Source organism: Capronia coronata, assembly GCF_000585585.1.
Source record: "Capronia coronata CBS 617.96 chromosome Unknown acBCG-supercont1.8, whole genome shotgun sequence".
In the NCBI taxonomy this organism is placed as follows: domain Eukaryota; kingdom Fungi; phylum Ascomycota; class Eurotiomycetes; order Chaetothyriales; family Herpotrichiellaceae; genus Capronia; species Capronia coronata.
The window spans coordinates 1-25,103 of NW_006912900.1; the positions used below are offsets into that span (position 1 = coordinate 1).

Here is a 25,103-nt window from a genome sequence, read left to right on the forward strand (position 1 = left end):
AGCTCGAATCCTGTCGATCTCATATACCTCGGGAGTTGAGGGACGCGATGGGCCATCGAGTGTAAGAGTGTATGGCTCGGCGAGGCTGAGATTTCACGCTACAGAATATTTCACGCTACAATGTGATTTCACGCTACAGCCCAAACCTTAATTTTTCCACCACCTATTCTCGGCCCCGATCCACGCTACATGTCTGACCCTAAACTACTAGGTGTTGTATCAAATCACGAACCCGTACGTCCGCAAACTCAACAAAAACGACATCGGACTGGGGGCACCGTCGAACGTGGTCATGGTCATGAATCGTCGCACCATCTTCTGCACCAATGCAAAATGCGTGGGGGCCTGGTGGTCGGCCTCGTCCTCGGTGCGGCCCACATCTCGCAACCGTTGGACCTGGGCTTGTCGTTCTTGTCGGGCCTGATGAATGATCAACATCCGGGCCACCGTCACCACGGCGGAAATCGTGGGCGTGTACGTCGTGGCCGGTTGCCATGTCCCGCGTCCACCGTCCCATCCCAACACGGCCATGTCACTGACCAACGCACTGTCGTACTGATGATCTCCTAACGCGTGATCCAATAACGACATCCACCACGCCAAACATGCCTGGTCCGCCGGGGTGCGTCGATCGGTCGTCGGGACGGGTGACTGCACACTCTCCTCCAATGCCTGGAAACATCGTCGCTGTCGGTCGGTCAATTTGTACGGCGGTGGGGGTTCGACGTCGTCGTGGGTCCGCCACACGTAACACAATATGCGAACCCAATGTCGGCTGTACTTGCGGATGGTCTTGCCCATCTGGCGACCGTAAAATGGCTTCTCGCTGTTCTTTTGACCCGTCTCGCGACGATTGACGTATTGTAACGCGGCCAATCCCACCACGTCGGGATGACTGGATTTTTGCGCGGCCTGAATGACCCGGATCGTGCTTTGACATGCTCGCCATAATTCAACCTCCACACGGGGGAATGCTGATGATGTTGTTGATGATGATGATGACCGGTCGACCTGGGTGTCATCCTCATTCTCACTCTCTTCGGTCACCTCTTCGGTCACCTCCTCCTTCCTTCGTGGAATGGCGACAAAATGCTCCAACTCATCCCAGGTGTATCGGGCTAAATGGGATGCCCAACCGGCTCGTTCCAACCATCCATTCACTTCATATCGATTTTCCTGATGACCCATCACTTCATGTGGTCGAAATTCTTCAATGGCTTTTTGTTGCGCCGCCAATTGTCGTTCCGCCCGTTGCACAATCTCATCCACCGTCACGCGGGCGGACTCGGGCGCCGCCACGGGGAAAATCTTCTTCCATTTGTCGACCCGAAAAAACTGTTGTCCAAAACACCCGTCCACCCAAATGCGATTGGGCGTCTGCGGCGGTCGCGTATCGCGACCGCCTCGACCCATACGACCTCTTTTCTGAACGTTAATCCAACCGTGTTGTTCTTTACAATGACGCTGCATGCTCTTAATGTTCAAACACATATACCCACACCCACCCTCGGTGGCATTATTTCGGGGCGCTGTACATCGGAACGCGTTTTCGATGACTCCTAACTCGGGGATGGGTGGTGTATCCGGGTCCGGGTATCGAACCTGGCCGGGCTGCTGCGCCAAATCGGGAATCTGTTGGACGGCCTCGACAATTTGCCGTTGAATGGCGGCACTGACATGGCCGTGATGATCTCGTAAATGACGGGTGATTTGACTGGGCACGGGACAAAACCGACATGTCTTGCAAAATATCACTCGGTATTCGGGCCAATGCTCGAAATGGGACTCGAAATGGGGCATGGTGGACGAAACTGTAATACACTACACTGCCCTGAACTATAATGGACTGGAATACAACTGCAATGGACTGTAATGAACTGGAATTGAACTACAATGAACTGCAATGAATGGAAAACGAACGGGAAATGGGCATTCTATCGCGCGACGTGGTACGCGACTCGAAATGACTTTCGGAGCCGGGCCTGATGACTCATCCGGGATCCCTGGGATCCTCAAACATCTCATCTCCAAATCGGCGTGCGGAGATTTTTTGGTCACGTGACACCACCTCCAAAATTTCGGCGGCGACTTCATCGGGCGAAAACATCATGCCCACGACTCGGATGACATTGGGAGTGGGTGCAAACGAAGCGCCTCGGTCGTTCGATGAATTGTAGAGAGTGGCGTGTTGAACTAAGTGGTCCTCAACAAAAGAACGGACGGTCAAAGCCAAACGAATGGACCGTGTGCAAAAAATGCCGGCAATCTAATCTTAACTAACAACCGAAAGAACGGACAGTCTGTTCCTTCAGCCACGGGTTGACAGGGCTGAATTTTTCGCAGTGTGCTACAACAATCTTGTCATATTGGCGTGTGATTTCTGATTCGGGCGCATCCGTGGGTCATTCTATCCCTCCTCTTTACTCGGAGTGTAGGTACCAAACACCATGCCCTCCGGCACGTTCTTCCACTGTTTCGTCTCTGGGTCCAACAAAGTCTCCTCACATGTCTGCCACGTGGTTCTGATCAGCCGCGCATGACCTTCACTCCTTGGTTTGATAACAGCTGGAAATGGTTCCGGCAAGACGAAGAGTCCTTGTGTCAACTTATCGATGTCTGGGGTGATTGGACTGCCCCGAGCATCGCGAGCTTTCTCGAAGTCAAAAGCCCACAGCATTCGCACAATGGCCAGGAAAAGTGACCGTTCTGCGATATGCATGCCCTGACATACCCGGCGGCCGGCACCAAAGATGAAATGGTCTCGTTTGCTGACGTCGGGATTCGTGGCACATTCAAACTCGCTGAGGAAGTCATTCGCGTACCGATCCGGGTCAAAGGCTCGTGGGTTGGTGTGCCGATTCGGGTCCATATGGATAGCCCTGGAAGTGTCAGTGTTCCTTCCTCTGGACAGTGGAAACAAGCTCTGCCCTCGGTCTTACCAGACATTGGCGATGATGCTTGCGCCGGCGGGGATTCTGTATCCCATGTACTCATCATCCTTGATGACCGAATGCGGCACTCCCAAGATGTTTGTGGGCATCCACCTCATGCTTTCCTTCACGCAGCCGCGAATGTACTGCATTTGCGGTGCGTCTTCCATGGTCGGCAATCGCTCCGTTCCCACCACCCGGTCAATCTCCTCCTGTGCTTTCTTCTGCACCTCGGGAAAAACGACCATGGCTTGAATGAAGCCAATCAGGGTCGCTGCGGTAGTGTCCGAACCTGCCTCAAGCAACGACCCGCTGATGTAACCCGCCAAGTCATCGGAAAACCCTTCGACCTCCTGTGATTTGACCAGGTCGACACAGAAGCATGGCTACGAGTCAGGAGGCTTAGTCCTGGAATTCTTGCAATGGCGGGGAACAAGTCAGTGCTCACCTTGCCAGTACCATCCTTAATCGCCTTCTTCGCATTCAGCCAGTGGCCGACGTACAGGGCCTTCTCCTCCTGGTGAAGCTTTTCTGCATAGCGATAATTGGGCAATAGAAACTTGGGAAGCCGTTGAAGAATGGGAAACAGGTCAAGGATCTGTGCACTGGAACTTCCTGTGACTTCTGCCCATTTCTCAAAACCCTGGTATCTAGTAAGTTCGTGCTACACACTGCAGAAAGTGGGTGCTACTGACATGGAACAGTTGCTGCAGCTTGGGATCATTAATGTTGAGTGTGCGAAAGCCAAAGATCATTTGGGTTGTGAGTGAGTTCGTATATCGCCGCATGTGATTTGCAAATTCCTCGGGTTGGTTGAGCATTCCAAGCAGCATGAACTTGTTCTCCAGATCTTGGTAAGGTACATAAGTGACTGCAGCCTTGATATTGAGAATGTTGTGGATCATCCTGTGGATCATCCTCCAGGTCGGGCCATATTGCTGATTGGGTGGTCACTGGTCAGTTTCACTGCGTAGGCGAGTTTGGACACTCCAGGGATGTACGGGTCTATACCATGAGAAGAACCCGCAAGCCTCCACTCGCCAATGTCGAGCCGATGAACATGTCGGGCCTCGAGGAATATATGTTGCTTCGTTTGTCAAGAAGATCCTTCACTGCCGTGTCGGAAGAAAGGACGACAAAGGTCTTGGTGCCCAGCTTGAGGGAGTAAATCGGTCTGCGCCTGTGTAAATGCATTGTCGTCGTCATCAAGTGGCAAGAGCACCAGCTTACCCATACTCCTTGGCCCATTTCTGGAATTGAAGGTGCCCATCTCGAGCCGTCATCTATTGTTGTTAGAAATATCGGTCGACGATCAGGGGCAACGGTAGGTGTGTGAGGCCACAGACCAGGTGAAGATTGCCCAGGACTGGGACTGTTGGTGGCCCTGGAGGCAATCCTGCCGCTCTCTTTCCTGTTTGGAGTAATTTGACGACGAGAAAGAGGAGGGCAGCGATAACGCCCACGCTGGCCACGCCTGATGATGCCATGCTGTACAGATGTGAGTTGTTCTCTATCCAGAAGCGCGAAGCCACACTACGAGAGACAAAATCACCACGCGCGAAGAGAATTCGCTTTATATCCCTTTCGTCGACCCATGCTTCGCATACTAAAACGGTTTGGACATTTCCCTCGGAGCCTACCAACCCCGCCCACGCCCGGACAATCCCCCGGACACATGATGTGGGACCTATTGAAATAACCGGCTGGTCAATAAATCTGCGTCCAGAGGACCAATGGAACCTGGCCAGCTGGCTGGCTCACAACGGCGTCAAACCGGTGCATCTTCGAAGCGGAGGACAGTGCCAGTTCTATTTTGCAAATACTCCATGTTTTCTGGTCGGCTGCTGTTTGGATCGTACCTCCCCATCTCCGATCGAACACGCTCATATCAAATCCAACGGTACCGCGTGTATCTCGGAGGCTGACCAAAGTACTGGCAGTCGTATGTCCTCCAGATTTTTTCCCTGTTGAGCCCCGCACAGATGGTATTCAAGTGCGGGGTACCCCGGCCGTAGAACCTTAAACTCACTGCTTCAGCCGTGGGGGCACGTCATTGGGGTCATTTGACTGCTCAACAAGTACAGACATCACAGCAGCCGATTGGTTTCGTTCGAATCAGAACATCCATCTCTGTCTTTCTCAGTTCGGTCTGGTGAATCATCAAGCCGAAGGCAGACTGGATCGTCTATGCGTAGGTCAGGTCTAAAGATCTTTTCTCTTCGGTTTTCTGGACCCAAAGCGCAAGTTCGTCCCTGCGCAAACTGACTTCTCGTTGAGATGATTCGAGGTAAAGAATAAACATGCCGACGCGGTTACGGACCAGGTTGCCCGAATGTGAAGTATCGACAATGTCTTTGCCAGAAGTAACACCATTTCCATCTCTATGCGCTCGGTGAGTCCAATTCAGTACTTGGAACTGGGTGAGACATCCAGGACAGGCTGCTCCGGCCACGTTGCGGCATCTTCAGATCCTTCCCCACTCCAGACCAACGACCATCATCGAGACAAAGGAATGACAAGTCTTGTTGAAACTTCTGCGAAAGCAGCTCCGTCCGCCGTCCAACCCGTGTCTCGCGACCGAGACTAACCCCGATTTTCAAATCCCACCACAATGAAGGCGGAGAGTGTGGAGTATAATACTTGAACTCCTGAAGAACGGAAGGTTCCGTCTTCTTCCTCGCTCCTAGATTGTCTTTGAGAGCTTCGTTATTCGTCACTACTTGTCGATCGATTTGGAGTTAGGCGACTCGCATACTGTGTGGCATCCGTCATTTGGGGCTCGTCGAGGCAGGCTCTGCTTGCTGTTCTCTGCACTAATGTAGAATTGTTGAGTCTCACGCTGGAATTACCCCCAGTCAGGTCGGATTCAACCCCAGCTACGGTATGATCTTTGGCCCACCCAAGTGAGTCACAAGAATCGCTTTCCTACTGTGATACAAGGCCCTGATACGCTTCAGGGAGTCCCTGTTCGGCCCCGTGTTTTTGATCCTCTTGGTATTGCTATATGCCTAGCAAATACTACCCATGTACTGTATATATCTTGAACACCAAGCTGTATAGGCGGTCAAGTGGGCATAGGGATTCGTTACGCACTTGCAAGTTCGTTGTCGTCCTATCCAGCTTACACACTTCGTCCAGCATCCAGCATCCATCTGTTCGTGAAATCTTTTCATTAATAGGAATAACATAATTAGCGATAGAGAGTTCACGGAGAGCCGCGATACCCGATTGCGTGCGTTTTCTGCCGCCAACGGAAAGTGTGGTAAGGAACTTCCTCATTGTTGGATTTGCAGGCGGTCTTCACAGGAATTCGAATATTCAGGGAGACCGTTGGAACTGGGGCCGAAACTTGGTTCTAAACAACAGGTTTCGCGAAAAAGAAAGATGCAGCGTGAGCCATATTGATCAGAAGTGCTTCTGCTCGCTTTTTGATTCCCACAACATGAGAACGAAACACGCGCCATACAAAGCATGACAACGAGGTCCTCCAAATCGACGCCGAAAGATGACGGTCCAGCCTCGCAAGAGCCGCAACGGTCTTCATCGAACTCAGTGTTTTTCCCAGAGCTTGCCCGCATACACATTTTCAGCTTGATTATTCATCCCTCCCATGAACGAGCTGAAAAGTAGAATGCTTCTCTTTGGACCAGATCTATTGGCAGAGTCCCCTTAAATCAGATCTAGCTATGCTTGGAACGAGTCTGCTCAAGAGTCAATTGCTTCTCAGATTTTCTGGCTGTTATTCGGCTTGTCAATGCAATGGGCCAAGTTTGTTATGTACTTAAAAGGTGTAAAGCCGGTGGTGGGAGAGAGGTTTGGTTCTGCCTCAGCTTCGTCAGTTTCCACGCGCTTCTTACACACATCGGTCTGGTAGGCGAAATTGGCAAGGCTCTTCTGTCCACCAGCCTAGAGGTTGGGATGACTGTTTAACCACACCCGGAACGACCAATATTCCTTGTATTTACGAAGAAGGCAACATCTGGACTTCGCTGAATGTGGATACATGATTTGTTACCGTCACAGATTCGAGGCATTCTCTCTCAAGGCTGTGTAGTACAAAAGCTCAGCCAGGCCATAGATTTTATCTGATTTTTTTGTATTTGAAGATCATCTTCTGTATAATCGAGTCCTATGGAGTAGGGGAAGTGGGAGCCGACCACCATCCATCGAGACGAGTCAGAGCCAGAAAGGAAAGCTATATTTCGTGGCGAAAGATGGAGAGTCTTGAAAGGGTCTCAAGAGATATATCGAATCCATAGGTGCTAGGAACCCCTCATGACATTCCATGCACATTGATTCTGACAATCGATCAAGCGTTGACAGTATTTCAATCCACTTGGCCGTGATAAACGGTCGTTTCCACCGAGTCAGGGTATGTCAGATTGGAACGAAGTCTAACTTCATCCATGATTTGACAGATGGCCAGACTCTCGTGCCAGGGCATGACGTCGCTCTCAAGTTTTCCATCGACCCAACACCGAGCTGCCTCATCGGCCTCGTACATCATGCCTTTGATGCCATCAGGGATGGGAAAGTCATGCTGCTCAACGGAAGCAGGTCCTTGTTCTTTCCGAACCACCCTCAGCCGATGTGGACAGTAAATGGGCCCGTACAGCAGAATCTCGCCACGAGTACCCTGCAGCCTGACGGTTGGGGCTGCCTGGTCCGTCGAGTCGACGCTGCTGTCGACACGGAAGGCGGTAGTCATGATTGCATGAGCCGCGTGTTGGTCTTGTACAGCAGTAGGGGGAGGGAAGTCGAGCAGGACGGTGGTGGCCTCGTCCACGCCTGTGCGAGCATCCAGAGTCATGGCAGAGCCCATAACACGAGGGATCACCCTCTGGCCCGGTGGCCGGAGGTTGTAGAGCACATAGAAGATCCAGGACAGATTGTAAATGCCCAGATCGAGAAGCGCACCGCCAGCCAGGTCCTTGTTCACCATGCGATGGGAGGGGTCAAAAACGTCTTCGGGCACCACACCGATGGAAAGGTCAGCGGACACGCGAAGAATCTCCCCGACGGCGCCGTCCAGGACGTAGTTGCGGAGCGTCTTGCTGATAGGCAGGCAGCGCGTCCACAAGGCCTCCATGAGGAAAGTCTGGTGCCGCAGCGCCTGTTTCTGCAGCGCAAGCGCCTGCGCGGCATTCACCACCAATGGCTTCTCACACAGCACCGCCTTGCCCTTCTGCAAGCATAGCATGCACACCTGGAAGTGATGAGAGTGTGGTGTCGCAACATAGACGATGTCGACCGCGGCGTCTTGGAGGAGCGCATCATAGCTGCCGTATGCTGTGCACGGCTCCTTTTGCTCGTGGCCCGGTCCCAGGATATCGTCAATGAAATCCTGAGCTTTTTGTTGGGATGAAGAGCTGGCCACCGCGACAACTGAGTGTCGAATGTCCACGACCCCGCGAGTCCGTGGGTCAACTAGGAGATCTTTTGCAAATGTTCGGGCGATATACCCGGTTGCTGCGCACATGGATCGTTAGCCATCGTGAATGGGAGCTGTGAAAAGAGTCGCATACCAATGATGCCCCATCGAATGACTCGAGGCTGTGTCATGATTGCAAGGGTTTTTATTGACTCTAAAGGTGTCGTTTGAACGTGCTTATACTCCTTCACGTAATAAAGAATTGTGTGAACTATGTCCAAACAAGACCGTGAAGCTGATACAGCGACTGATTAATCCGATTGATATAGGTCAATCGAATTATTCCGATGTTGTGTAGTACGTCGTCAGGCCTGCGATTGGTATGTTGAAGATACGAAGAGGGTCAGCAAAGGGATATTAGTTGACGCAAGTAGAACCGAGGCACACGAAAGTCCGCCTGCTTGTAGAGGATGGAACAAATGATGGGGGAGCGAGAGTGGGAGGGAGCGAGATAGCAGACCAGACCCGGAGCCGGTATGGGCCGGATCCTGAACTCGGAATATCGGCTCGGGATCGACTGCCGTCCAGGATATCATACGTGCTGGTCTACTTGCTGGGCCTTGGTCGATCACGCGTCCGGTGCTTCTAGTTCCTTCCTTTCTAGTCTGTTGCCGCGACGCTAGGCGTGCCCGAAGTCGGGCGGGGCTGAGGACTGTCAGAATCCGGGATTACGCACGCTATAACCTTGTTGTGACAAGATCTGGAATGAGTACCTTGTTTATTTGGACAAGAACTACGTCTCGTGTAGGTCCAAATCCATCGAGATATGGGTTCCGTATAGGTCTAGTCTTGTCGATATGTGAACATGGAGACCCAAACTCTAAGCGTACGGTTTGGATATGGATGTCGCCTTTAATCAACAGTCAATATGCGTATCAAGGTCTACACAATATGTTCTGCATGATCGACGACGTTTGTCTACCCACAAGTCTGAATCTGGTCTCATACTTCCCAGTCATACAGGTAGCGCACCCTCACACCTCGGCTTTTCAACCCCTTGACCTTGAAGCTGACGGCGCTGTCGGGCATCAAATCGACCATGTTGTCGCTCCACAACGGCTCCGGATCGTTGACGCTTTCCTTGCCGTTGGGGATCGGTTCCACCCAAGCGCCCTTGATCGGGACATTCGCAGTCAACGTTACCGTATTTTCCCAGCCAGGATCTTGGCCGCCACTGGTGACAAGACCACTGGCAGACTGAAGGCCCGTGTTGGTGGCATACGGCGCAATCGAGGTCGTGACTCGAGTTGTCTGCTTGGGCCATCGTAGGTAGCGGAAAGGTTCTGGCCAGTCAACCACTCTGGCGAGCACGGCGGAACTGGCAGCTGCGTCCTTCTCCAGCGAAAACAAGCTGGCCTCGAGGACGATGAGGTTGTCCTTGGTCCATTTCTCATAATGCAACGAGGCAAGCTCGGTATTTTGGCCGGCTCGCAGACTCACAGTCCGCTCCGAGTCTTCGGGAAGCAGCGAAATAGGACGGTGCGTCTTGAAATCATAGGCCGTGAGACGCAAGCGACACTTGACCTCTTTGGTGGTCGAGTTGTGCGCGAAGATTTCGAACGTTGGCGCAAGGATCTTTCTCTCGGGCGCGGCCTCGGTCAAAAATCGCGATCTCGGCGACCGTTGGATCCCGACTTGGACAGGCGCAAAGGCCCGACGGATCGTGTAGTATGCCGGCTTGGGTCGCACGAAGTAGTCGATATACGACCAGCTCATGCCTGGGTACAGGTCGTTGGTTTGCCAGACCAGGGCCCCAGCACACTCCTCCTTGCCAGGGACAAATTTGCGTTTCCAATGACACAGACCGTACCACACGGCCTCACTTTGCATGCATTGGGTCAGGTACGCATAGTTGGACATGTCGGACGTGTCGCAGCGAAAGTTCTCGGCCAGGTAGCGGGCCACTCGTGATTCTTGACCGCTGGCCTTGCTGTGGCAGTCCGCCACCTCTGACTGCGGGTATCGCTGTTCCGGCCGTGTGATGAAGTGTTCTACCGTTCGCATGATGGGTAGACTGAACATACCAAACTCGGACACGAATCGGCCCGACAAGTGAGGGAAATCTTGGTAGGGATACTGGTGAAGGTGCCAGACTGAAGACGACACACAGATCAGTCACTATCCGTGAAGCATGCACCACCTCGGGATGGGAGCGAGCAAATCCCAAGGCTATGTGTCAAGATAGAAACTTACCTTCCCACTGGTGGATATCTCCTACAGTCAGATCGTTGGCTTCCTTTTTCCCTCCCCATGGCGAGTTGGCCCAGTATGTGATGCTTGGGGCAACCTCTCTCACGATTTCGGGTAGAATTCGAAGGTAGATCTCTCGTTGGGGAAATCCTTTGCCTTCAAACGGCCCTTGGGTGTCTTCATGGTCATAGGGTCCATTCCTGAGAAATCAATCAGACGTGGGCACTTTCAGAAGCAGGGTCAGGGCGCCGTGATGCGTACCAAAAGATGTCCTGGAAGAGGAAATCCTCATTCCCACCGCACAGAAGGGCAAGACAGGCCCTGTTTCGGAGTCGCTTGGTCTGATGTCTTGCCTCCAACTTGAGACTGTCGATGAAGGCCGGGTTGAGAGGGTAGTCACCGCACGCGAGTGCAAAGTCGTGCCACAGTAAAATCCCGTGCGCATCGCACGCATCCAGAAAGTCTTCGGTCTCGTAGATGCCGCCTCCCCAAACACGGACCATATTGTGGTGTGCAAATTGCATTTTCTCGATCCAATCAAAATACTTCTCCCGTGTGATCCGGGGCAGAAGTGTATCTGCCGGAATCCAGTTGCCCCCTTGAGCAAAGATGTCCTTCCCATTGACATTGAACATGAACGTCAGTCCTGGCGCGTCACGGAGCTCCCTTTGGATTAGCTGGATGGATCTGATGCCGAATTTGGTCTTGACAACATCCAACGTTTTTCCAGTCATGTCGCGGATCATAATCTCGGCCGTGTAGAGCGTTGGCTTTCCGTGGCCATTGGGCCACCATAATTCCGGGTTCTGCACTTTGAGACTGACCACGTCTGAGCCTCGTGTCTTCGTAATGCTTTTTGTGGCGACTACCACACCGTTCTCGTCCACGATATCGATATGCAGTGAAGTCTGTGCTGCCTTGCCCTCAATGCCGACCCCGACGTCAATCACCGCGCTTGAGTGGTCATCGGCAAGCTTGGAGGTGATGGATGTTTCTGCGATCCGGCTAACATGGCCTTCAATAAAGACCGGACAATAGGGACCCGCGGTCAGCATTTGAGGGCCAAAGTCCCAACCCCATTGACACTGCATTCGTAAGATGATGCCGGAGGAGTTGTCCTTGGAGTGGCCGAACGTACCTGAATCTTGCGGATATGCATACGGCGCGGATCTCGTTCCAGAGCCTTCCGGACACCGTATTGCTCTTGCAGCGCCGTGGATCTCTTGATGGCACTCTCAAAGTAGACGTTCAGGGTGTTCGACCCCTCTTGCTTCAAGATTTTGCCAACTTCAATCCTATGCTCCAGAAACATGTTGTCGCATTTGAGGATTTCTTGGCCGTTCAAAACGACTGTTGCGAAAGTGTCGAGACCTTCGAATATAAGTTCGACCAGCGGCAAGTCCATGATTCCTTCCGGGGTCTCGAATTGACACTGATACTCCCAATCCGATTGACCGACCCATTGAACGTCTCTTTCATTCTCATTAATGTAAGGGTCGGGAATGAGCGCCAACTGGAGAAGCTCCATGTGAATGACCGAGGGCATATGCGCTGCACCATGCCATTGAAAGAGATCGTCCTCGACCTCTGGATTGTCCAGGCCATTGAGGTCCGCCAGGCGCCATTGCCAGCAACTGGAGAGTTGATTTCTTTGTCTCGACATGATTCTTCTGAGTCTGGACCTTCTTCACGAATTGTACGCCGAACTACTACAAGTCAGCCAGGTTGGCCCAAACATGGCACGTTGGCTTGATTATAAGAAGACCACGGGATCTAGAGACACAACCCACAAGAACGATCGGTTCTCCTCAGCACAAGAACTGAGAATATTGCTGTGGCTGGCATGTCAGAGGGCAGACCGCGCCGGCCGGCTGACGATTCGGACCCGTAGAGCTTCATGGCCTGGTTGCCTTTTCGCCCGGCAGGTAGAGTGCTCTCCATTGTTATTGAATCATAGTGGCTCAGAGGCTCATACAGTGCCATACTTGCCATACTTTGTGTGTAACTGGCAGAGACTGAAAATGGAGCAGCAGCTTAGGAGCGCGTGCTTGACATGATCCGATTTGCCGAGTGCCGCTGAATGCTGATATTGTCGAAGTTTGGAGCCGGAATCCCGACACTCCGATCGCACAAGCGATTTTAATGGATACTATGTTACAATCAATACTGGATACTCACTGGATTGGGCTCATTTCCCAGTTGGATGATTGTGGGCTCGAAATCCCCACAAAGCTCGTCCGTGGTGGATGTCAGCCGGGGGTCATGGGGTTATGGGGTACAGTAACCTCTTTGTTCAGAGTTTGTAATCATACGTAGTAATTCTTCTCTAACGGAGTCGCAAGAAACGACATCCTGCAGGGCAAAGTTTTGTCAGTAGCTGATGTAACACCTTTCTACAATGTTGATGCTTCTGAAGACTGTGATCAGGCTTACCATGAAGCCTATCGCGTCGGCCTCACCGGCCTGCGCTCTACCACATATACACCTGGTACCTACTCTTTAAGAGACTTACAAGTCATTCAATCAGTTCATCCTCCTTTAGGGTCGTGATGCTGGTCCCATGGATGGACAGGCTCGGAGTCTATTTTCAGATCTCCTCCCTGTATGAAGTTGGCAGGTGACTCCCTTCTTGCGCGAGATAGATCAAGCTTTACAAGAGAGGACACGCAAAAGTGTTCATTATCATATCTAAAGATCTACGGTTTTAGTTGCCTCGAACTGGATAGGAAGGGACCAAGCAGCCCTCAGGAGCAACCCAATGGCCAAGATCAACCCAGGAAATGCATTCGATGCACGGTACACTCTCATTGAAAGACCTGTAGCCGGCCACAGTTTTTCCACCAGCCTTTGACCATGGGATCATTCACCTTCTTCAACTCTTGATGCTGCGAACTGTATGCGAAGGTCAGCAAGCCCTGCAAGACGATTTACAAAGGGACGGAAAGCGAGGCTTATCTTGTCTGCAACATCTGCCCTGGCCTCATCTTGGAACCCGCACACGATGATGATGGCTTCGGGATCCTCTTGCGCGGCCGCAGCCACGAAGAACTGGTACGTGTTGGGTTCGTGAGACTCGATGTAAGTGGCCATGGCTGCAGCGAATTCTTTCTGGTCTGCCAGAGGAATCCGCAGCATCGCGCATTCGTAGTAGTTGCATTTCGGGGTGGTCGCGGAGCCGGGCAGGGCAATGTGATAGCTAAGATTTATGTCGATATTAGTTTCAAACGATCCAGACAAGCTACAGTGGTCCGAAGAGTCAGGGAGGAGGATGTGTTTGCTTACATGTTAAGATCGGGTTTCTCGCTGTCGATAAGGGCGCTCCATTTGCTCTTGACCGATTCGATCGCAGGATCTAAGCATCATACGATGTTGGCAATCTGTCTGAGTGTTCTGGTTTGCTTATGTCACCGGGTTGGCTCCTCACCAGTCTTGAAGTCATCCTTCTCTTTGGCAGACGTCCAGTCGAAGATCATCATGAATGTGCCCTCGTCGCCTGCCTTGTCTCCGGCGAGGACTTGTCGGAAGATTGGGAATTCGGAAGTCTCTTGCAAGATGGTTCGAGTACCCGTTGCGAACTAGAATACGTTTTCCTTCAGTATGCTTTATTCAGCCCATATACCGATAGAGTAAGTGTTTTCCCACCTGTTCTTGAGAGACGGCACTTTTGTGGAAGCTGGCCACTTCAGTGAACCTGCCTGGGCCATCTTCGACGGGAAACACGAGTGGTAAAGACATGTTTGGAGTACTAGTGGATTTGTAGAGATTGGAGCCTGATCACCAGAGGACGAGTCTGCGCATATTATAAGAGGCTGGATCGGAGGAATAACAAGATTAATAGTGAATGACCAGCCGGCATGCATGCATTTGCATCGGGACTGTCACGATCAACTGCATAGCAGGATTAGAACTCCCGCATCTGTAGACGAGACCCGCAGCACTAAGAGTCCAACAATCCAGTCTTGACATCCATCCACTTTCCCTTGCCGACAAATTCGGCAGTTCGGAAGAGAATAGCAGCCACCGGGGGAGAGGCCTGTTACCGTGGCCGACCCGGCATAGCATTGGCCTTGAGGTGTCAAATACCGTTGGCCGGCAACTTACGAGTAAGCAAAAGATCGAGTGCACAGTGCGTGCCGAGGAAATGCAATGGATGGCCAAACATGTTCCGTATACAAATATATCCTAGAGAATGGGAGCTTCCGCACAAAAAAGGCTCCTAAACATACATGAATGATGAGACCCTTTCCAGCACACTATTCCTCCACCATTCTCTCCATTTTTCCGATTTCCTCCTCACTACTGCCCCCTCTTCCCAATTGCCCTGTCCCTCCACGCCCATGAAGGAGGTTCACACGGTAGAATTCTCAATGTGGCCCACCCTGGCACCATTCTCGGACGCCTTGGTGGTGATGATGGCACCTTTGACCTCAATCTCCAGGGCATTCTCGGCCAGCATCCGACGTTCCTTAATGACAGTCTGGAATTTTCGGCAGCTAGTCTTGCTCACAAACAAATAGTCAAGCTGTAAAGCCAAAATTAGTCCATTTGTGCTGCTGTGTGAAGGGAATCGAATGGGTAAAAGACTCACTTCCTCAAAGGTCAAGCCTTTGGTCTCTGGAATGTAGAAGTACATCAGCACGCATACCGGGAGACTGAGGCCGAAGAAGATGAAGCCCAATTTGGCACCTAAGTTGGCGGCGTCCGGATTGATGAGATATGGAAGGACGACGGAGACAACCCAAACACTTCGGGTAAAGGTCAGCATTTGCAATCGAACGCTGGGGTACTGCTTGAGGATCACTCACCCTGCCATCTGGCTGAAGCCCATCAGAGACACACTAGAAGAGCGTAGAGGAAGAGAAGGAATCTCTGCGCCAAAAGCGAATCCAATAGCCCCTAGAGTGGCCTGGTAGACAATCGCCCACAGGAAGACGGAAACCAAAAAGACCCAGACTGCAGCTTTGGCACTGAAGCAGCCCGTGATTCCCATGACCAGAAGGGCGGCTGTCAAGGAGAAGGTTCCCGGAATGAGAAGCTGCCGACGCCCAACCGCCTCGATCAGGGGAAATGCGGCCATACTGGACAACAACATGACCACGCTGAGCACCACGGTGACGGTGAAGAAATCGTGAATCTCCAGAAGGGACATAAAGTAGGTGATGAAGCCTGTCGTTGTAGTGTTTGTTAGTTGCAGCCTCTCCAACAACAGTAGATGCTTTTGCTTACCGAGGACAAAGGTCGAACCGACGCAAACCTGCTCCACTGTGGGCAGAATGGCAATCAGGGTGCGCCGCAAGTTCGGGCCCTTGAAGCACTGGACGAGAAGGGGGGTACCGTCCTGAGCCGCAGCCATTCTCAAGCTTTCACTGTACTCAAAGTTGCTGCGAATACGATGCATCTCTGCGTCAATCAAGGCTTGATCTGAGGATCCATGGATCCTGTTAAGTGCTTTGCGCGCCTTCTCGGGCTTTCCTCTCTTGAACAGGTAATAGGGAGACTCTGGAAACCATGGGTAGATGACAAGCAGAGGCACTGCGGTGACATCTGTTAGCTCGGTCTGGAGAGATGCTGCGAGAGGTGGCCAACTCACCCACAAAGGCCAGTTGGAGGATGATGAGGATTCTGTATGACCAGTGAGAGTCGATGGTGGAGATTCCTTTTGCCACCACTGCAAGCAGCAGTTGACCGAAGACGATGGAGCCGTTCATGAAGCAAAGGTAGAACCCTCTCAACTCCGGTCTCACAGTCTCGCCAATCCACACGGGCGACAGAATGTAAACAATCCCAAAACCGATGGCTAGCACCAAGATCAGCTCTTGCAACTCGACAAAATGGGGACCATGATGTGTACCGTTCACCAGACGGCCGCATAGGAATAAGATCCATTCGCTGCTACCAATCTGCATGCCCACCCCAATGGCCGTTATGACGCTGCCGATGAGCAAAGAATGTTTCCGGCCAACCCATTCGATGAGCTGCCCAGCGATGAGAATGCCGACGATGTCGCCACCGGAAGCGGCGCCTGACCATCCGGAAAGGTAGTTTGCAGGAATTATATAGCCACTGGGAGCGGTCGGGTACGGCTTGCCAAACTGAATTTGAAAGGCAGGCAACGACGCCGCATTGCTGCTCACGCCCCAATCAAAGCCTGCAAGGAGGTCAGAAAAGTGATGTTGAAAGGCACAGAATGGAAAGAGAAAGATACCTGTCATCATGCCACCGATGGACGAGAACAACGCCCATAATGCAAAGCGACTTTGGCATCGAAGGATCTCCCACCTATGTTCGGGCTGGGTCTGGGTCCAGTCTGGGGTGAAGGCCATTTTTGAAAAGAGTTGTCGATGTGTTCAAGTGCGACAGTGATAGCCAGCTGTGAATGCACAACGTCGACCGATCGAACACACCGAGTGTCGGGCTCTTATATGCACGATGCAGCAGGAGTTGAGGCGAAAGGGTTGTCTGCCACTCACCCCGGAAATCTTCACCATGGGCTCACTAGCCATCACCAGCCGAGCATGGTTAGCACGACATGACCTCAATGGAGATAGCACTCTTCTGAGTTCCCCACGGGGAGAATGAAGAAAAAGCTGCGCTACGAATGACAGCTGTCAACCAGCAAAGACGCGCGCAGGTTTCCACCTTGATGACTGCTTGAGATAGGCCGGGCTGACAATCTACCAATGAGGCGACGCATGCAGGCCCATTAGCCCGACCTTAACCTTCTAGAGGCCTGGACCAGCCGTGGGCGGAGCTCGAGACGGGCCCAACTAGGCTCAGTAGGTCAACAGCAGAGGAGGAAGAGTGCGAGGGAGAAGGTGGGCATCATGTGGAGGGCTCAGAACGTCCTTCCAGCCGAGCATCCGATGCGTCAGGCCATCCACACACCCTAGATGGCCCCAAGTTTCTCCCCAAGGTTTCCCCTTACCCCTCAAAGGTTCCGCCCGCCCAAGCTGCCTCCGACAAATATAACCTTCGCCTCGAGTCTCCCACCCGAACTTCCGATGAAGCCTCTTCCCTGAATCCTTCTGGTCTCCTCCCACTCTCATCGCCACCCTTTTCCGCACGGGATCAAGGCTTCGTTAGGTTCTTCCAGCCTGATAGCATACTCGGTATCCCGAAAAGAGGAGATTGTCACAGCATAGGGCCACCGCTTTCCCGACAAGGGCTCCAAACCCACCAAATCGGCTCGAATCGAAGTCACGCACTGCCAACACTTAGGCCATGCACAGTAGTCATTCCGAAACGTCAGAACTTGTCGACTATCCACGAAAGCGGGCTCTGGTGGCGTGTGAGGTGTGCCGATTGCGCAAGACAAAGTGTGATGCCGTACGCCCACAGTGTTCCTTTTGCGCAGGGCTGGACCTCGAGTGTGTCTACCGCACAACAAGGCGTCAGGCGTCAAAGTAAGCTCTCTACGAGGAAAGTCAGGACGGCAATCCTTTAGTGACTGACACTTTGGTTCAATTAGGCGTGCGAAGCCCAACAATCGAAGAATCCCAAGCCTGAATCAAGACCTGCACGCGCTCTCCAAGCAAACACATACATTGATCGGGGAGTCAGGAGTCTCAAACGATCCGCAGCTGGAATTAGAATGGCAGGGCCGGCGCAACAACACAGTTGAGGATGGCCTCGGACGGGCAGGTCAGTCCTCGCCGTCAGACCGTGTCCTTTCCATGCGAGAGCCACAACAGTTACCCGGCCCCGAAGCTCAGATTGTTCATGCTTCGCCCGTAACAGTTGGAGCGACATCCAGCGTCTATTCGTTTTCCGAGGCAGATGAGGCACCATGTTTGATCGGTCTCAGTCTCCGGGGGCTTTCGCGCCTAACCGGCTATCCCACCCCGTGGCAGCTGCAACCGTTGATCTGGGACGACTCGGAAAAGTACTATGAGATCGAAGAGCGGCAATACAATCAGCTATTCGGGCCCACACATGATGATGATCTCTCCTGCCTTGATTCCAGTTTCCGGACATGTTGGAGATATCAGCAAGCCTTTGTGCGCAATATCCTGTCCTGGTTTCCACTCCTGGACCAACAGACGTGCGCCCTGATCGTCCAGACCACATCGGAGAAAGGGTTTAGCCAGACCGACCCGAATTCGCCTCTGTCGCTGCTGATGCTGGCTCTGGGTGCCTTCACCCGAACCGACCATAGACCAGCCGACACCATCAATACCCAGCCACCGGGAATCGAATACTTCCGGGCGGCGTGCCGTCTGCTGACCAACCACCCTCGCAACAAGTCGACCATAGTCGGGGCTCAATCGTACATTCTGAAATCGTGAGTAGTACCCCACATTTGCCAACATTATTACCCCTGCTTCTTGTCTTCAGTTGTGCGTGACCTCGTGTGGAGCGGCTCATGCTTGATCTATGGCTAAAAAAATCACCCAAAGATTCTACCTTCTTCTTTGCTGTCGAAACCTGGCTGCATTTGACGCGGTCCACACAGCATCCGTCACAGTCACGCGACTGCTTTGTCTCAGGTCTCGCCTGGAGAGCGACGCCGCATTCTCGGAATCATGTAACCGTGCGTATTGGACCTGCTACATTCTCGAGCACGAACTCAAACCAGTTGTTCACTATGGCACGGAAATGCTACATCCGTTTCAGGAATATCTTCAGCTACCGCTGTATGGTAGCCACGAGTCGTCATGCTTCTGGCTGCTCAGCGAAATCGCCCTGCGTCGTATATATATGAGTGGGCTGTGTGGAACGGGACGCATGGGGAAGACCACCTACGCCCCGATTGTGGCAGCAGAACTCCGCACCCAGTTGGAACAGTGGCATACACACCTTCACCCAAGCGTCAAGTTTTCGGGGACGGAACCGCTGCTGGATCCCCAAAAGGCCTTCCTCCAGGCCCAGTACTACGCCGCACATTGTCAGATCAACTGGACGTATGTTTTGCGCATCTTGACTGCTCCCCCTTCCGATTGGGAAAGTGAAGAATCCATCTCCATGTTGAACTCTGCCGAGCTTGCCATCCAGTATGCGATCCTACACTTGCGCAGTTTGGAGGCTCTTTTGCAGGACAGACACCTCATGCTGTTCACTAACCAGATCTCGTAAGTGATCCTATTCCTGACATGGAGTTTCAACGTTGTATCTGTAATAGCCCATGCTTTAGGTCTGAGTCTGCATATCCGGAAGACTGACTATTCCTTTCTCATTTTAGATGTTTCGCATTTACCACAATGTTATTGTGTACCGTCGACCATCCGAAATTGATGCAATGTCAACACCCTCCGACCAGCATGGCAGCCGCCCAACGAGCACGAGACCTTCTCACCGTGTGGGCCGACGAGGACACCAACGTGAGCGCCATGGTCAGCAGACTAGATGACTTACTAGCTCAAAAGAAGAGATCTTGAATTCTGTTGGTACATCAAAGATGTTTGGGTGAGTGTCGTGTTAGGGATTGAGACTGGCAATTTGTACATTTCGCAAACTGGTATTGGAAGTGGAACAAAAGCTCTATTGTCAGAAGCAAGAGCAGAAACAATGATGATTCATGAATAGTTTGGTGGGATTTGAACATGGATTGATGGCATTATTTGCAAACATTGATGGTTGTGTTGGGTGTATACTATTTGACCTTGTTCTTCCTGGCCATTTTCTCAATCATTGGCACCGTAGGTGGGTTTTCAGCCTCAAGAGGACGCGGGAGAGCATACATTGTAGACCATGATTCCAGAAAGCCCCTCCCATATTGGGAAGTCAGCTTTTGCCATTATTAGGTATTATTGTCCACCCGACATGCCGACGGCGCCACGAGTGGGCATGAATGTCCAAGTGGCGTTTGCTTTCGATGTGTCCAAGTGGTATTTAATTCCTGAACATCTCTCCTAGGCAGTGGCGTTTGATTTTCTTGTCTGTCATTCAACATCGGCGGTCGTCGGAAGATCGGGAACAACTCGGGTTCGCAAATGTGCCAGACTGGCGTATGGGGTCGAAGTATCTGCACAGATGACTGGTAGCCGGTCTTAGTCAGTGCTGGTCCTTGACTCCGACCGCCGGAGCGCAAGCTAATTATCCACCAAGTACGAGGGGTACCCCATATTGCAGTAGTCCTCGGTATCTACCTACCCACCTAATGATTCTCGCGATGCCGGGGACGGGGATGTTTCCGTACGGAGCGAGGGTGTTTGTGCTTGAGCCGAAACTCCAGAGCGACAAACCAAGGAGAGGATCGGACATGCTCCGCTCTAGGGGACTGGGAAAAGGTGATCAGCCGGGCGAAACATGCCGGGGTCGACAGATACATAAAGTAGAAGGAAAGCCCTACCAAATTCTCCTACGATCTTGGTTCTCTTGAGACATGACTTTTGGCAAGCATAATTATTGACATTATCTTCGATAGATTCGCCTTGGGTTAAGTGTGTGGTACTCATATTCTCATCCTCATTCACCTTCTCATTCCATCGACGATCAACAAGATCACTGTCAGCACTACGCGAATAGAGTTCCTGAAGCCGGCGATTTACTATTATCAGGGTACAAAGTGAGAAGACAGAACAGACAGAATAGAAAATGACGATTGGAATCGCCTTGTTTGGTGCCGGCATCTTTGCCCGAGAGGGTATGTAGCACAGCTGTCACTCCTAGCAGGCATGGCAACAAGGCAAGCGCTCGAAGGTTTGAGCTGCGCTGACATGGCATTTCGAACAGAGCACATCCCAGCCATCCAAGCTTGCTCTTCGTTGAAGCTGAAAGCCGTCTACTCGAGGTCACAAAAGTCGGCCGCAGCCCTCGTGGCACCGCTGGAGGACAAGGTCGATGTCTACTACGACTCGCCAGAGGATTCCGGACACTCGGTCGACGACCTGCTTAAGCGCGACGACATTGACGCCGTCATTGTGGCCGTGCCCATCCCTGCACAGCCGGCACTGATCAAGAAGGCCTTTGCAGCCGGGAAACATGTGCTGAGCGAAAAGCCGATCGCCAAAGACATAGCTACCGCCAAAGATCTTCTGGAGTCATACAAAGCATCGTCATCAAAAGGCTACTGGGCCGTCGGGGAGAACTTGAGATTCTGGTACAGCGTGAACAAAGCAGCCGAGATTTTGAAGGGTTTGGACGCTGAATTGGTCACGTTCCGCACGAACGTGAACATCTTTGTCGACGAGAATGACAAGTTTTATCAGACCAGCTGGTATGTCTGATCACCCGCGGTCAAATCCCAGCTTAAAGACATTGCAGTACTGACTGAATACACCAACAGGCGTGCAACTCCCGAGTACCAGGGCGGATTCCTTCTCGACGGCGGCGTCCATTTCGTCGCCGTGACACGCTATCTGCTGGCTGCGCTCAACCAGAAGCCCACCGGCGTGTCCGCTCTGACCACGTTGGTACAGCCAATGTTGGCTCCCGTCGACACTCTCCATGCGCTCTGGAAGGTGTCCAATGGACGCCAGGGTTTCTTCAATGTTTCGTTTGGCGTCGAATTTCAGTCCGGCTTTGAATTCGAGATCGTGACCAGTAAAGGCAGCGTTCTGGTCCGCATGACAGAGGTCATCACCACCACCAAGGATGATGCCGGCGAAAAGAAGCCATCGACAACGGAGGTGCCTATGAGTATGGGTGTTAAGGAGGAGGTGGCCGCTTTTGCAGAGAGTCTGGAAAAGGGCAAGTTGGATCCACGACTGTCACCGGAGGAAGCGATTGCGGATCTGCAGATATTGGAAGCGATGCTCAAATCCGACGGGAATATTGTCAGCTTAGTATAGAGTATCATATTCTGCCGGGTACATTACTCTGCAGCGACCTAGTTCTGAAGACTGCTGATAAAATGAGTGGATGTGACACGATGGGAATCACCCTAGATTTGATTATTGAGTATTGTTTTTTCAATTTTAATGGTAGAATGGGGTGTACTCATATTGTCGGGAGCTAAATAGATAAAAGAAACGGGCAAAATTTTGATAAGCGGACCGACGGGATAAACAACCAGAGTCCTCAATATTACAACCCTACGGCATATAATTTCGGTGACCTGTATGCCACGCGCCGGAACCAACCTATCTCCGGCCGGGGTGTGTCGCCGGAGTATCGGGGCGGATCATGGGAGGATCCGCTTTTACCACCGGAGGATCCCACGTCATAAGACATTGCTCAGAGGAAGCTAGCGCATCATATCTTCTTGACAACTGCTCACTACACGGGCTCATGCTTCGACTCCTACATTAAGAACTGTGGCTAATGCCACGATCTTCAAATGTCGAACCCTTATTCCGCATTGACTAAGTCCGGATCGCCGGCTACCGTACAAGACATTGACGCGGCAGCACGGCGACCCGTCACCGGCCGCCGGCGCGAGAAAGCCCAGCTGTCGTGCAACCTCTGCCGGCGTCGCAAGTAAGGCTTCTTGCTCATACTCACGGTGCTCATTTGTGGAGCTAACCCTCGGTCAGGTCGCGATGTGACCGCAAGCAGCCATGCTCTATTTGCTCAGCACGAGGTCTTGTATGCACGTATGCGGATAGCAAAGCAGCACATAGATTGATGCCCAAACCACCGCCCACCGCAATGCCCAGTATGCACGATCGCCTCGTCCAGCTAGAGCGCCTGGTGCTCTCGCTGAAGTCGGGGTCGGACCCGGTCAAGAGTTCCATATCAACCCCATCCTCCGGACCGATAGGCGGCGTTGAGCCATCAGATGCACCAGGCTCACAAGCATCCCTGCCGACAGATACGCGGTCTGAGTGCGGGAGCATGTTCATTACCTCCTCGGAGTTCCGTTATGTCGGAGGCGACCACTGGGTCGCCATCCTGGATAGTATAGCCGACCTCAAAGCCCAACTCGACAGGGACGAGCACCTCAGGCTATCAGATGAGGATGATAGCCACACTAACGACATTGGCAATGCCCAATCGCGCCATGCGCTCCTACTCTACGGAAATGGACAGTCGGCTTCGCGCGTCGAGATTCTCACAGCGCTACCGCCAAAGACTGCGGTGGACCGCTACATCTCCCGATATTTTAACCGCTTGGATTCGGTTGCTGTGTGTGAGTGACTCGCTTGCTGCTCCGTTGCCAATGGATAGCTAATTACCTAGAATCCAGCCGTTCATGGACCTAGCTTTCTTCGAGAGGTGAGCAATTTCCAGTCGTGACCATCACGGGTCAAAAAGTAACGCAAACAGTACGAAGCTTTCTGGGACGACCCAACCCACGTGCCGATAGCCTGGATCGGTCTCCTGTTCGGCATGATTTGCCTCGCCATAATGATCTCGGACTGTACCGACCCACAAGACACCTCTGAACAGACCTTGCAAGTAGACCTCTACCGCGAGAAGATCGTCCAATGCCTCTTCACGGCCGAATATACCAGCCCAGGCCCTTACGTGCTCGAGACGACGTGCCACTACGTCTACATCGAGTTCGTCCTCCACGCCGACGCGAACAAGGACGTCTGGCTCCTGCTCTCCCTCGCCGTCAACCTGGCCAAGCGCATGGGTTACCACCGTGATCCCGCCCACTTCCCGGGCATATCTCCCCTGCAGGCCGAGCTGCGCCGCCGGCTGTGGAGCACAGTGCTGATGAGCGACGTGCTCGTGTCAAGCCAGATGGGCATGCCGCGCATGGTTTCAGACTTGCAGTATGATGCCGCTGAGCCGCGGAACCTGAAAGATAATGACTTGGACGGGCTTACGGACAATGCCGAGCTGCCACCGGCAAGGCCAGAGACAGAGTACACGCCTACCCTGAACCTCATCGCACGGAGACGGGTGTCAATTGCCCTCGGCGCCGTGCTGGACCTCACCACAGCCGTCAAGCCGTGCACTCACGCCGAAGTTATGCGTGCCGACGGCATCCTTCATGCCGCAGCGGCGCAGATTCCGCTGCCGCTGAAGCCGAAGTCTATAGCCGCCAGCGTGACCGAGCCGCCGCAACAGATCTTTGCACGCCTTTTCCTCCAGCACTTGCTGTACAAAGGGCAGATCATATTGCACCGGCGGTTTCTTTTCGCCCGTGACGTCCAAACCTCAGACGACTTGTCTTACTCACGAAAGTCTTGCCTCGACGCGGCCCTCGGCACGCTCGAGATACAGCACCTGCTCGACGAGGAGACGCAGCCCGCCGGGGTGCTCTACGCCATGCGCCGGCGCGTGACGAGCAGCATGAACCACCTCTTTCTTACAGCCACGGTGATTCTGTGCTCGCTGCTGGACAGACGGCAGATGTTGGGGAGGGAAGAGGACATGCTGGCCGCGTTGAGGAGGGCTAGGGCGATCTGGGTCAGGAAGAGCGACGGGTCAAGAGAGGCGAAGAAGGCGGCTGAGACGGTGAGTATCGTGCTCGCAAGGGTTGGGGAGGGTGGTGCTGCAGACGAGGATGATGGCGACGCTGCGATACTTGACCTTGGGAGCGATTTCAGTACTGGTCCGGGTGCGCATGGCATGTTTCGCGAAACCGTGGAGCCTGCACTTCTGGGGACACTCGACCAGCAGAGCCAAAATCTCGCTTTCAGTATGACTGATGTGGACATGGGCGCGGAACTGGATGATTGGATGTTTATGAATGCGCCTGGCACGAATTGGCAGTAGGT

At 52.7% G+C, this 25,103-nt stretch overlaps 9 protein-coding genes across 9 annotated transcripts; 4 read left to right on the top strand and 5 right to left on the bottom strand.

The window, feature by feature from the left end:
* Positions 1-219: 219 nt before the first annotated feature.
* On the bottom strand, positions 220-1,800 carry A1O1_08251 (uncharacterized protein; the record flags this gene model as incomplete). Its single annotated transcript, XM_007729113.1, has 1 exon — positions 220-1,800. One exon carries the CDS (start codon positions 1,798-1,800, stop codon positions 220-222), a length of 1,581 nt encoding a protein of 526 aa, XP_007727303.1.
* A 607-nt stretch (positions 1,801-2,407) lies between these two features.
* On the bottom strand, positions 2,408-4,417 carry A1O1_08252 (uncharacterized protein; the record flags this gene model as incomplete). The annotated part of the gene is made up of 7 exons (XM_007729114.1): positions 2,408-2,879; positions 2,940-3,316; positions 3,379-3,573; positions 3,626-3,868; positions 3,942-4,104; positions 4,161-4,213; positions 4,277-4,417. The coding sequence occupies 7 exons, from the start codon at positions 4,415-4,417 to the stop codon at positions 2,408-2,410; spliced, it is 1,644 nt and encodes a 547-aa protein (XP_007727304.1).
* A 2,840-nt stretch (positions 4,418-7,257) lies between these two features.
* On the bottom strand, positions 7,258-8,492 carry A1O1_08253 (uncharacterized protein; the record flags this gene model as incomplete). The annotated part of the gene is made up of 2 exons (XM_007729115.1): positions 7,258-8,399; positions 8,456-8,492. 2 exons carry the CDS (start codon positions 8,490-8,492, stop codon positions 7,258-7,260), a joined length of 1,179 nt encoding a protein of 392 aa, XP_007727305.1.
* An 811-nt stretch (positions 8,493-9,303) lies between these two features.
* A1O1_08254 (uncharacterized protein) lies at positions 9,304-12,214 on the bottom strand (the record flags this gene model as incomplete). Its single annotated transcript, XM_007729116.1, has 4 exons — positions 9,304-10,454; positions 10,555-10,751; positions 10,813-11,636; positions 11,690-12,214. 4 exons carry the CDS (start codon positions 12,212-12,214, stop codon positions 9,304-9,306), a joined length of 2,697 nt encoding a protein of 898 aa, XP_007727306.1.
* A 2,685-nt stretch (positions 12,215-14,899) lies between these two features.
* A1O1_08255 (uncharacterized protein) lies at positions 14,900-16,874 on the bottom strand (the record flags this gene model as incomplete). The annotated part of the gene is made up of 5 exons (XM_007729117.1): positions 14,900-15,073; positions 15,140-15,296; positions 15,357-15,717; positions 15,778-16,083; positions 16,142-16,874. 5 exons carry the CDS (start codon positions 16,872-16,874, stop codon positions 14,900-14,902), a joined length of 1,731 nt encoding a protein of 576 aa, XP_007727307.1.
* Positions 16,875-17,772: 898 nt separating this feature from the next.
* Positions 17,773-18,836, top strand: A1O1_08256 (uncharacterized protein; the record flags this gene model as incomplete). Its single annotated transcript, XM_007729118.1, has 2 exons — positions 17,773-17,954; positions 18,020-18,836. 2 exons carry the CDS (start codon positions 17,773-17,775, stop codon positions 18,834-18,836), a joined length of 999 nt encoding a protein of 332 aa, XP_007727308.1.
* Positions 18,837-19,275: 439 nt separating this feature from the next.
* Positions 19,276-19,925, top strand: A1O1_08257 (uncharacterized protein; the record flags this gene model as incomplete). The annotated part of the gene is made up of 2 exons (XM_007729119.1): positions 19,276-19,619; positions 19,730-19,925. The coding sequence occupies 2 exons, from the start codon at positions 19,276-19,278 to the stop codon at positions 19,923-19,925; spliced, it is 540 nt and encodes a 179-aa protein (XP_007727309.1).
* A 1,239-nt stretch (positions 19,926-21,164) lies between these two features.
* Positions 21,165-22,280, top strand: A1O1_08258 (uncharacterized protein; the record flags this gene model as incomplete). The annotated part of the gene is made up of 2 exons (XM_007729120.1): positions 21,165-21,706; positions 21,776-22,280. 2 exons carry the CDS (start codon positions 21,165-21,167, stop codon positions 22,278-22,280), a joined length of 1,047 nt encoding a protein of 348 aa, XP_007727310.1.
* A 488-nt stretch (positions 22,281-22,768) lies between these two features.
* Positions 22,769-25,101, top strand: A1O1_08259 (uncharacterized protein; the record flags this gene model as incomplete). Its single annotated transcript, XM_007729121.1, has 4 exons — positions 22,769-22,908; positions 22,965-23,560; positions 23,618-23,646; positions 23,698-25,101. The coding sequence occupies 4 exons, from the start codon at positions 22,769-22,771 to the stop codon at positions 25,099-25,101; spliced, it is 2,169 nt and encodes a 722-aa protein (XP_007727311.1).
* Between the last annotated feature and the right edge of the window lie 2 nt (positions 25,102-25,103).